Raw genomic sequence first — 12,508 nt, 5'->3', positions numbered from 1 at the left:
ATGCGACGCTGCAAAGGACACTGCGTGCGTGCGCGTGTGCTGGAGAGAAGGTAAACTGGGGAGCAGAGAGAAATGGAGTTGCTTTTCGCTGAGATACGTCTGCGTTTGCCGATTAATCTCCTCTGAACAGCTGCGGGCGGGGCGAGGGTGAAAGGTGAGAGGAGGCAGGGGTGCATTCAGAGAGGGACAGGAGACTGGTTCTCTTTCACACCACGGCATGCAAACAAGGCAGTCAGTGGGAAGTGTGAGGGGTGTAAGGGGGGGGGTCGAAGAGGAGTAACGAGTTGCAGAGCACGTGTCACGAACTTCGCCCTAGCGGTTGACCCTCCTGTGCGCGTGTGCATGCTCTGCGGAGAGATTCTATCAGCAATTACCACCCATGCATGGCCATGAAGACAACGGCATGAGTGATGTCCTCCTTGGACAAGGAGGGGCACACGACGATAGGTGTCTCTCAGAGCAGCAGCGGCATTCATCATGCGAGGGCGACAACGGTTCTTTCATTTTTTCGTTCGACATCCTCCTCCTCCACACAAGTGCGCAAATAGACGCACACACAACCACACTTCTCCTACCTCAGTTGCACCACGGCCATGTCCAGCAGCCGGGCCGACGAACACTGCCTGGCGTCGTTCAGCCCATTGCCATCCCACCGCGCAAGGCACACGTGCAGTCCAGGATTACGCTCGACATCACCGCAACGCAGCGAAAGCAGAAAAAAAAAAGTAGGTGGATGCGTATACTTGCCGAATCGCCCACACGATTTGTAGTGACCTAGTAGAGCCCTGGCCACGACCGCAGGTCTCTTCCGCACTAAGCTGTCCGCTGACACGGAAGACTCCGTCCGTCGTCTCCGAGGGCAGCCTGCGCCGCCTGTTGGCGACCCCACAGAGCGTGTGTGGGTACTGGACCCTGATGCCGCGCTGAGGCTACCGACATCATCAGGACATGCTCACCGAACACACACACACACAAACGAGTGCGGCGGACGCACATGGACAGCACGCCTCTCGGCTGAGCACTGCGCAACAACAACACACCAAAGTGACCAGACTCCCTATTCATTCTGGTTGTTCCCTGTGCCCCTCTCTCGGGCGCGATTTTCGTGTTTCATTCGCCGCTACTCAAACGTTCGACTAGGGTGGACACCCTTGTCTTCTGTGGGCATTTTCGAGGTGGCGGAACTGGCCAGGTCGTCGCTGGCGACCGCCGGTCCATCAATCGTGATAAGCGGGTCCGGCAGACCCAGAATGCGCATACATGCGATGTACATACTATCGTGCATGTCCATGAGATTGCCGAGTACCGTCACAGCCGCCACCGTCGCGAGTAATTTGCTGATCATGTCGGGCAGTAGCTGCGTCCACATCGGTAGCACGTAATGACGCACCACCCACCACATCCCCGCCGAGGCAGCCACGCATCCCACTACCACAACGGTGCGAATCATTTTACGCAGCAGCACAGCCGGCGTGGCGCTAACGATGTCACGCTGCCGCCACGCAAGACGTGCCTCGGCGGTGAAGCGGCGCTCCACGGCAAAGCTGATCGCGATACACACAGCGCACGCCGCGGCCGCCGCGTGGAGGATGAGATCAAAGGCGCGCTCGCCGTCCCCCTGCGTCAGACCGTAAATCCATGACCCTTTCGGCAGGGTGCGGAAGTCCGCTACAGCGCGGAGCCACAGCACGCGTGCCGTGAATAGGTGCACAACACCGTGACCATCCTCTAGGCCCAGCTCCGCCGCCGACTCGGCATTCTTCAAGAGCTCGCTCGGAGGCGCCAGCGACCACAAAAACCAGGAAGCCGCGACCGTCATGGCGATGTAGCGGGAGGCGAAGAGGTGCAGCGTCGCGTTGTACAAGAGAGAGGGAAAGAACCACCATAAGAAGTGCAGCGCACCAAAGCGCGCGCTCGCCCACACGGACGAGACGCCGCCCATGGCATACACCGTGCACCCCGCACCAATGGCGAGAAACGCCATGTAGTCGGTGGCACACGCATCGATAATAGCAGGCGTCCACAGGATCATGAGCGACATGAAGAGCCAGATAAGCACCAGCTCTTCGTGCACGCTCACAACGAAGGCGAGAACTATCAGTGAGGCGATGAGCCACAGCGCGCCGCACGTGACAAGACCACGCAATGCCTCCGTCACACAGTTCGTCGACGACATCGTCACCACCGTTCCAGCCCGTTTTGACAGACCGTACACGTAGTTCACAACACCCAGGAAGACGAGGGGCCAAATAACCATTGCCCACAGGCTCCAGTCTGTCCAGACGTACCGGATGTACATCCCGAGCATCTCCTGCGCGATAGTGAAGCCGGCCATAGTCGCCATGTACCACCGCAACGCCACATGTGCCTTGTTGGGCACATCGCGAAACAAGCGGTAGGCCCCGGCGAGGAGAATGACAGGGACGCGGTGGACGCATGCTTGCGCTAGGTAGGCGCGAAGGAGCTCAACCTGAATCACAAAATGGGTGTTGCTCTCGGAGACTCTCTGGTCGAACTCGCTCTCCTCGATCCCGTCGAAGCCGTGCATGGCGAGTCTCGCCAGCGACCCAGGAGTGCATAACTCCTGCACAATCACCTGTTGCAGTCGGATGCCCTCGGCGACGCACATGAGGACCACCATGGCAATTGTCGGCAGCTTCTTGTCAGGGAACATCTGAGCTGCGTTCAAGCCAATTTTCCAAGCATCCTGGCAGAAGACGCGGAAGAGGACGACGGCCACCGCCGCCAGCGCGGCACCGTACAGTGTGAAGCATAGCCGCTCCGTGAAGGTCATGGCCCGTAATGTGGCCCTGTACTCCTCTGGCCACATCGCCTCAGTGCCAATGGAACTGTGCAACTGCACCACGAGCCATGTCACGACAGCATTGTTACGCAGGTGTATCACGCAGAAAACACCACCCAAAGAAAGCAGCTGGTACAACGGCGGCAAGTGGGCTAAGGAATCACTCACCCCACCGAGGTAATGCGGAGAGGCCGCGAACGTCCCTGACAACGGCGAGTGCAAGTCGTCCATCGCTGAAAAGTCATCTAGTAGCCCACGAAGAGGGTCAGAGGCCTCACGAGCCGGGAATGTCCGCTAGTGAGGCCAGGCTCACGTGCGCAAGTGAGAGCGTTTGTGAAGATGCGCACTTTTGTGCGGTTCCAGAGGAAGCCCTTTTCCTGCTCGAAAGGCCAGTAATAGGGTGAGACAGAGACGCATGAGATCTCGAAGGAAGGGAGCAGGGCCAACCATTAACGTCAACACCGTATCCGAGTGAGCGGCCTTGGGGCATTGTCGCAGTGCCTCCGTACTCCTCCCTGAGCACTGAGTTAGGCAAGAGGAACGCTGGCGCGTACTCGAGACTTCCTAAACTGGACATAGTGCCAACGGAACTTACGGCGAGAGTGCGGGTGCACATAATCCTTCCATATATATACATGTATGCTTGGGTGAGTCTTCTCATCTGAACCAGGCCGGCAAACATAAACAGCAGCCGAAATCGCCTCTCCGTTCCCCAACACAGCACAGGACCGGCGAGCCACCGACGGTCGCTCTCACTGCAACATGCACAGACACAAGCAGGTCTGAAACCACGAAGTAACAACAACAAAAAAAAGGAAAAGAAAGTTCCTACACGAGAGAGAGAGAGATACAGAGAGCAACCCACACCGACAACAGTACAACCACTACACCGAAGCGCCTGTGATGATAGGGGATTGCTGTGCACCGCGTTACAAACGCCGGCAGCACACCCACAAGAAAACCAACAGGATATGGCCTCCGTAGAGAAGAGCGCCGATTCCTACATAAGAATAGCAACTGCAAGTCGAAGGCGGCGGAGGTAAAAGGGACTTTTTTTTATTGGCGGCATGGAGTTGGTACCAGTGCACACCTGGTGCAGCAGCCGAGACCCTGCTTTCGTCCTCTGCCATGCATCCTTCACTCAACGCCCCCGCAGAGACAAAAGGAGAGAGAGAGAGAGCGAACGACAGCAGGACCACGCAAGCAACGCGGTATTGATGGCGTACCGGTTTCCCACTTCATTGATGACGCGCCTCCGTGACGCCGAATCGCCGTGGCCGTGGAGGTGCGCTTGCGCACACAAACGAGCAAGAAGAAGGACGAAGGGAAAACGAGAACCAGAGCCGGAGCAGAGCTGAAGTGATGAGGCCGCTCGCCGTCACCCCCCCCCCTCCTCCTCCTCCTCCTCCTTCCACAACTACTGAACACCGGCCTCCTGCGCCGCGTGCGCGCCTGTTACTCGGCTAGGTCGCTCTCCGTAGAGCTTTCGACTCCTGTTGCACTCTTCACGCCAGCCGCGTCGTCATCGGCGTTGCTGTTGGGAGAGAGAATTTTCCCCTGTTCGCCCCACACCACAGACGGGGGCTGCAGGCGATTTGGGTGGTAGCGCATGTTTGCAAGCTCCCGCAGAATCTCGCACAGCTCGTCGAGCTGGGCATTGTTGACGGCGTCCGTCGGGTCGTCAAACTTGCGAGAAAGGCGGCGGTCAAGAAGCGCCTTGAATCGTCGCACAAGTTCAATCGTGGCGTAGCTCGAGCGGAAAAAGATCCAGTTGCTCATGATGCCGAGCTTGAGCTCCTGATCGTAGTCCATCCGGGTCGCACGCGTGCTCATCAACAGCACTGACCAGAGGGAGACGGAGGTTAGATGATGCGCCATGAGTGTCTCCTTCTCTGCCATTTTCATGAGCCCGCCGTAGATCACAAACGGACTCGACGTCTCGTTCAGCCCGCTCATCCTCAGTACACTGTCGTTCATCATCAGAATGTAATTCTCAAACAAGGTCCGCAACACGAATGGTCCCGTAACCATCGCGACTTTGGGAAGCGCGCTGGCGCTGAGCAGACACTTCAGCAGACCAACGTCCATCGAGTTGCGCGAGTGCTCGGAGGATTCGATAAACACCATATCATCGCTCCCGAAGCGAGAGTGGTTCGTCGACGGCAGCACTTTCGCTTCTTTACCGATGAAGCCGTCTTCCACGAGCAGGTTGCAGTACTGCTGCTTCAGTAGCGTGGCCTGCATGAGTGCCGGAACGCTCAGATGCCGCGCCTTGATCAGCCCCGCCGACTGCCCGATCGACCCTCCACGATGCAGGGAGACCCAATAGTTGTACCCGTTCACGGAGGCGAGAATGTCCGAGAGGGTGTTGCACGAAAGGTCCTCCCGATGGAGGCGCGACGAGACGCGCACATCGAACGAGCGAGAGAAGACGCCGTTTTCAGCTGTGGCTGCGATTGTGAGGGCGGCGTCGAGGCATCGGAAGACGGCGCCGAGCAGAATGGTCTTGCCAGTCGCCGGATCGAGCGGCAGCTTTGCCAGGCGGCGCCCTAGTGGAGTGAGATGACCGTCTTCGTCGGTGGCGCCGAGGTCGTATAGTCGCTTCATGGCGCCCTCCACTTCTGTCTCGAGCGGTGGCTCCATCGCGGTCTTCAGGAATTGCTGAGGGGAACCAACCTCGAGATTCAAGATGGTGAGGCAGACTTTGTCCAGCGGCGTGCGCAGCAGCTCCGGGGTTTGAAACTCGTGCAAATTGCGGAAGTGCTCTCGCGAGAAAAGACGAATGCAAAGGCCAGGGCGCGTGCGGCCGACACGACCGCGGCGCTGCACGCAGTTTGCGCGACTCGCGTAGATGTTCATCAAGTGCGAGAACTTGCCCTGTGCATCCTCCGGCACCACAGACGTCGACGCCACAGCTGGAGCATCTTGGACTCGGCTCGAGTTATAGCCCCGCGAGTCGGTTTTTGCAAGAAACGTCCGCATCCGCGTCGCATACGCGACTTGCTTCATACGTCCGGTGTCGATCACGACGCCGACGTCGTCGATGGTCACGCCACTTTCAGCGATATTCGTGGAGAGGATAATTTTGACCTTGCCGGGCGGTGGCGGCAGGAAACACTTCAGTTGCGACTCAGCCGACACGGCCGAGTGCAGCGGCAGTACGTAAAAGGACGTATTGCGCTCCAGCACATCGCGCGCCTTGCGAATGTCTTCCCACCCGGGCAGGAACACGAGGATGGAGGAGTCGGCGATGTCGATCATGCGGAGCGCTTGCTCAATGGCGAACTGAATGGTAGGATAGTCGATTGGCGTCGACGCCTCGAGAAAGCCGTAGCGTGGGGGAGGGGTGCTGGCCGCCGCGTCGTCCGCGTTTGACACCACGACGGGGGCACGCGCGCCACCAATCTCTGACTGCGTTGAGGCATCGCCTTCTCTCTTTCCGCCACTCCCCGCAACGCCGGCTGCCTCCTTGAGCAGAGGCGTCAGGCAGTTGTGCTCGCGCGCGAACGGAACTAGGTCCTCTAAGAAGAACTCCTTGACCGGAAAGATGTGCCCCTCAACCTGAATGAGCGGGGCCCCACCAAAGTACGCCTGAAAGTCACCGGCTTGCAAGGTCGCGCTCATCAGGACAATGCGGATGTCGCGTCGCTTCTCGAGCACCTGTCGCAGCAGCATCAGGATGAAGTCGGAGTTCATGTCCCGCTCGTGGATTTCATCAATGATGACGTGGGTGTAGCTGCTAAGCAGCGCGTCAGACTGCATCAACCGAAGAACAAGGCCTGTCGTGGCGAAGGTGATGTGGCGACCTTTGCGTGAGTCGAAGCGGATCATGTACCCGGTCGACTCCTCTAGCGGCTCCAGACGCTCTGCCGCGACGCGCTGCGCAATTGACACGGCACTGAGCCGTCGTGGCTGCGTGACAATGATGGAGCAGCGCCCCCCGTTACCCCTGAGCGTCTCTTCGTCGAGGATGTACTGAGGCACCTGCGTCGTCTTACCGCAGCCCGTCGTGCCGCAGATGATGGTGATGGGGTTGCTGCGGATCGCCTCAAGAATTTCATGCTTGTGCTCTGCAATGCTCAGCTCCGCACGCCTGGTAGCAAACTTCTCCAGGTATACGGGGTTTGTGATGCGCCGCTGCAGTTGTTCGACAAGGCGGGCAGACTCCTCCGCATCGTTGTAGGAGGACTGGTGCGCAACGGCGGAGCTGTTCTCTGCCTCACCGCCCGTTTTCTCCTTATCGCTGCCGGCCAAGTTAGGTTTGTGGCTTGCCGACGACGCCTTTCCGTCTGAACAGGTCATCGCAGCGGTCAAGTCTTTTTGGTTACGCAGGCACGCCTGCATCCGCTGCCGCACCGCATCAGGGATGGCCAGCGAAGGGATCAGCTCCGGCATCAGGTACGGGTTCTGTTTCAACAGCTCCATAATCAACTTCATCGCCGGAAACTTCCCATCCATCATCGTGAACAGCTTTTCGTACGCGCTGAGCATGTTGTCCACGCGCCCACCACCACTGCAGCTGGCTGTCAGCTTCTGACCACCCTCATCCACGATGGAGACACACGCGGAAAAAATGGCGCCCGTTTTCACGCGAGTCGCATCTGGCGCCGTCGCCTCGACGCTTTCTACCTCGAGCTTGACCGTATCCGCCGAGGGCTGTCGCCTCCACGTCGACTCGCTCTCTCCTCTCGGCAACAAACGCACCAGCTGGCGCTCCTCCGGGGCCGGCAGATCGAAGCACACAGTGTACATGCGAACGGCGCGCTTTTTGCCGTCCAAGGTGAAACAGCTACTCTTCGAATACCACGCCGACTGGGTGACGAAGAGAGAGCTGAAGCGGTCGAGGTGGCGCCGTTCCTGCCTCGTCAGGGAGCTTTCCGCGTCCGCGTTGATGAGAGGTAGGGTGCTGAAGGTGTCGAGGTCGAATTCGTCATCGGCATGCGCTTGGGCATCCCCTTTCACCTTATTCGCGGCATTTGCTCTCTGCACGAAGCTCTTGACCACCTGGAACGTGTCGTCGTACGACTCGTCGACACGCCGCAGGATCGCCAAGGCGTGCATAGCGGCTCGCCGCTTGGCCACCACCTTGTTGGGCCCCACGCCACGCCCTAGCAGGTAGTCAAAGCCGGGGAGTGGAACTGTGGCGTAGGTCAGACGGTGATGGATTGGGCCGACAACATACGCATCGTAGCGTGGGACGAACTTGCCGAGCGTCGTCATGCAGTACGCCGCGAAGCGCAATCGGGCGTCTGTATCCACGGGCTTCGCCTCCGCCTCCGCGAGGGCGGCATCGATCACGACGTCGCCCGTCGGCGGCACCCGCTGTTCCTCGTAGTAGCTGTTCTTCAGCGCCATCTGCTTCGCAAGCACGTACACAGCGCACGCCTCCACGTAAGCTTCCCATACATGTGGGGGCACGCAAGAGTTGCCTTCCATGTCCGTCGACGGACACGGCGGTGGCGGAATCGTCAGATCAACGCGACAGAAGCTTATGTGTAACCGCAGTGGTTTCACAGGTACTTCGCTGGGGTGAGGCAGCGGCGCCGTCGGCCCGGTGACGACAGCCGGGGCAACCCTCCCCTCTAGTTGCGCACGTTGGGCGTGATACGCCTGCAACTTTGGCAAGTTGGGGAAGAGAGGGATGCCGAGATAGTCCAGTGTGCGCTCTGCATGCATCCACGACAGCAGCTCCGCATCTCTCCGGGTCGAGGCGGCACCCTTGACAGCGTACTCCAGGCACTTCTGTGACTCCGTCTCGCTGCCGAAGCGGGCAGGTACCGGAAGAGACCAGGTGGCGACATGCAGGAGCACGCTGTGCCCCATGTTGGTGGTAAAGGTGATCGACGGTGCTTTGAGGTTTTCGTACCGTAGGTAGTATTGCACGCGGTTCTTGCTGACGGTGTCGAGCTGCGATTCCACCACGTCGTCAAACGCCTCAGCGTCCACCACCAACGCCGCCTGCTCCGCCATCTCTGCCGTGGATGCGTCCGTCTTTGCCGCTCTCTGCGACGTACCGAGGCGGCTGCCCCGCTTTCTTGTCGGCTCCTTTTGGCGCTCCCGGTGTAGCGAGCCGGCGTGCTCGCGGCGCAGCGGCGGCGGGGACGGTGTGCTGCTCGGCTGTTCTTCACCAGGAGTCGATGGCGCCCAGCGACCCCACTGCGCGCATGCCGCGGCGTGCCGCTTCTGCTTCACAGGGTCCGTGTAGAGGCAGACCCCGAGTGTGTCCAGGATGAGCTCCGCGTGCATACAGGCGGCGTTTTCGGCGTCGGCGATTGTGTCTGCCTCGCCTAGCGCGAGGCGAGCTTCCCCGCAAACGGCTGGCACTGGCACTTTCAGTGCACACCGGTGCCGCGGTGGGCCCTCCGTCTCCTCCTCGCTGAGGGCTTGCCGCACCACGGTGACATCGTCGAGGCGACGGCCCACGGTCGCTAAGTAGTCCAACACGCGTCCCTTGGCCGACTTGTCCATCTTGCGCGGGGATGTAATTGCATACGCAGCCATCGCAGATCCCTCCGGCACGCCAGGGGCAATCATAATGTATCCGTCAGGGCTGTCTGCCTGCATGTCCCAGAACTCCTTTGGCACCACGGCCCGCACCGCTGCCAGCCGCTTCTCTTCAGTCTCTCTCGATGTCGCGACCACGGGCACGCTTGGCGGAGAGGCAGCAGCCGTGCCGTTTGCGTTTGCCTGCGGGATGCTCTCGTCCGGTGCAGATGCATCCGAGGCCAGTCGTGCGCGCTTCACCGCACGGCGCCGCGGCAGCGTGGATGTGCTGGCGTTGTTGCAGGAGCTTGCCTGCGCTGCGTCCGCGGACTCGAAAACCTCAGGTAAGGCCACTGCGGCTATAGCTACTTGCGTGGTTAACTTCTTGGCAGTGCAGCGGCGCGCCGGGGGGCTCGGCGTGGAGACGTCCGCCGACTCGCAGGGCACGTCTGGAATGCGCTCGCGGCGAGCGCGCTTCCACGCGGCGTCCATCGCCGCCGCAGCCTTTACCGGGACACCGAGCATGCACAGCACATCCAGTGCGTGCATGGCAGCGAGGGTGTCAGCATCATGCGCGTTCGACGCGATCCCCACGCCACCGCGAATGCCGTAGAGGTCCGGCAAGGGCAGCAGTACTGTGGACTTGACACGAGAACCGATTGCCACCTGCAGAAACGGCGCTGCGGCCCGCATGGCCCCGTGGGTGTGGAGAAACGCGGTGATGTCCTCCACCGCGGTGGACTCGCCCACAACCGTTTCTACAAAGCTCCCACTCTGCTCCGTGACAATCGTATGCCTGTGAAACCAGTCCTCTTCAGCCGAGCGAGACGACGTGCGAGACCGACCCTCCCCTGCTGCCGCCACGACGAGCTCCTTCAGCGGCTGTGGCAGGTGCACGTGCGACGGATTCTTTGGCTTTGCGCCTGGTAGTGGTGCGGGCCGTCCGTGGCTCCAGGCCGCCATAGCGTGCGCTTTCTGAGTCACCACGTCGTCGAAAATAGAAACGCCCACGGCATCCAGCAGGAGCTCTGCGTGCATGCAGGCCAGCAGCACCGCTGTTGACCGCTCCATCGCCTTGCCAGAGGCGACGAGATCTATCGAGGAGTTTGTGATACCCGTCACCTGTGATGGCAAGACGAGTCGGGCCACAATCGCCTCTTCGCCGCCGCCAGCCGCGCTGCTCGCTGTCAGCGTACGCACCTTTTCAGTCCTGAGCTGTTGCGCAAAGGAAGGGCAGCCGTGAGGTGCACGCGCGAACAGGGCCTCGATCCTGAATCGCGACTTGGGATCCAGCAGGCACGGCGACAGCAACGTGTGCTCCGTGGAGATGTAGTGTCGCAGGGAAGACGCCGTGTTCACCAGCTGCCATTCCCCGCCTTCCGTTTCCTCGTCGGTCAAAACGCGCCTCAAGGGCAGGGGCCACTGCGCCAGCCGCTGCTCTGTCGAAGGGCCACTGTCCTTATCCTCCGGCGAGGAAGCGTAGCGACCTGCCGCGCGTGCTGCCTCGGCGTGCCTGTGCTGCTTTGATGGGAGGGAGAAGACGTGATACCCTAGTAAGTCCGCCATCTGCTCCGCGTGCATGGCGGCTAGCAGCTCAGCTTCTTTCGCCGTATTGGCGACTCCGTGTGCCCACAGTGCCCTGGGTGCACCCGAGCCGCCAGCAGCACTTATCTCTTCAACAAGCTGCCGAGCCGTCCTGGTAACGGGAAGCTGCAGACGGGCGTGAAACAGTTCTCCACCACAGACCGCTTCGGTCTGGAAGCCGGCAGTCGCGGGACTGGCGACGTCGGAGCTGTCGTCGGGTGCTTGCGCAGCCGCAGTGAGATTCCGTCGCACGAAGCCGAGCATCCGCGCCCGTGCGTAGGGGTCCACTACCTTGACATCAGCAAAGACGGAGGGCAGTGCCGGCGAGTTAGCCGCGCTCCATGCGAGCGTTGACGTCGATGCTGATTTGCTTGAGCTTTCTTCGGCCTTGGAGGCGTCAGCTTCCGCTGAGCAGGCCCACGTCTCTTGCGCGTCGATGAGGTTGATCTCCTCCGGTTCGATGATTTCGGGTGCGCTTGTACAACTCCTGAAGTGCCGCAATGACGAGTGCAGAGGGCCCATGCACGTTCCAACGGAGCTGCAGACGCTGCCAAGGACACTTTTCCAGCTTAAAAGCAGCAGCGGCAGCCTTGCCCTAACCGCACAAGACGGACGAACTGCTGCAGGCAGTGTGCGGGCGACATACTCGAGGTCCCGCTCCACTGCCGCTGATGCGGCCGCAGAAGACGCTAGCGCCGCGCGAGCGCGGCCAGCGCAGCGCATGCTGGACCGAGACACGCAAATCAACGCCCCGTTTCGTGCAGCGATGATTCCTCCACAGTAGGCTTCGTCTCTTCGATTGGCTCTCTTCCACTTGCCACCCGTCCCAAGACATGGACCGAGGCCGCTCGGGAGGACGGAAGTGGGGGAGCAAGAGAGACAGACTGCTACACGCCCAAATAAAAAAAAAAACATGCTCGCACGCAGACACAAGCGAACAGGCACGCACATGAGCGGAAGATCATGAAGGGAGGAGAAGGTCAGAGTCAACATGAGCGAAAACGCAGGGGGTGAAGGGTAGAGCGGATAGAACATTGTTGCGTGCCGCAATACGCATTCACCATGATAAGCAGTGGCGTACCGTCATGGGAGAGAGCGAGGGGTCCGTCGCGGATTTACCTTCCGCCCCCTCGCCAAACGTTCGCTGTCGGTTGAGATGCTCTTGCATCGCGCTCCACTGCGCCTTGTTGGTTCTTTGTGCATGTGCGTGTCTGGCTTCTCTTTCCGCTTTTCTTTTCATTTTCACTTTCCTGTGACTGCCCCCTTCTTGCACGTGCTTGCTGTGCTCTCTCTGCCTGGAAAGTGCGGCACGGGCGTGGTGCAGACGGACCGAGGGCGGCAGCGAGCGCCGCAACAGAAGAGATGCACGGCTAACATAAGCGAGCGAGACGCGCCAGACGGGAAAGGAGGGCAGCAAAGGGAAAAAACGAACCCCAAACAACACACAACAAACATGAGCGAAGGCTGCGGTGGAGTGGGAGTGGGGTGGTGGTGGTGGTGGTGGGGGAGTTAGGCAAGGGGAAGCAGGGACGAGTGAGCCCCGTGGGGAAGAGTGCCGTTAAACGGCCCCAACGAGATTTTTAGGCGGCCCTTTCTTTTGCTTGAAATGTGAGTCCATTTCTCTGTCCTCCAAAAACG

The 12,508-nt window shown here is 60.2% G+C and overlaps 2 protein-coding genes across 2 annotated transcripts; both read right to left on the bottom strand.

The window, feature by feature from the left end:
• Nucleotides 1-1,120: 1,120 nt before the first annotated feature.
• LINJ_34_3020 (conserved hypothetical protein) lies at nt 1,121-3,034 on the bottom strand (the record flags this gene model as incomplete). The annotated part of the gene is made up of 1 exon (XM_001468623.1): nt 1,121-3,034. The coding sequence occupies one exon, from the start codon at nt 3,032-3,034 to the stop codon at nt 1,121-1,123; it is 1,914 nt and encodes a 637-aa protein (XP_001468660.1).
• Nucleotides 3,035-4,258: 1,224 nt separating this feature from the next.
• Nucleotides 4,259-11,905, bottom strand: REH2 (RNA editing associated helicase 2,putative;with=GeneDB:Tb927.4.1500; the record flags this gene model as incomplete). Its single annotated transcript, XM_001468622.1, has 1 exon — nt 4,259-11,905. One exon carries the CDS (start codon nt 11,903-11,905, stop codon nt 4,259-4,261), a length of 7,647 nt encoding a protein of 2,548 aa, XP_001468659.1.
• Nucleotides 11,906-12,508: the final 603 nt, after the last annotated feature.

The sequence above is a fragment of the Leishmania infantum genome, chromosome 34 (genome assembly GCF_000002875.2).
Source record: "Leishmania infantum JPCM5 genome chromosome 34".
In the NCBI taxonomy this organism is placed as follows: Eukaryota; Euglenozoa; class Kinetoplastea; order Trypanosomatida; family Trypanosomatidae; genus Leishmania; species Leishmania infantum.
The sequence above is the reverse complement of the archived record's forward strand: the minus strand, read 5'-3'. Positions and strand labels throughout refer to the sequence as shown.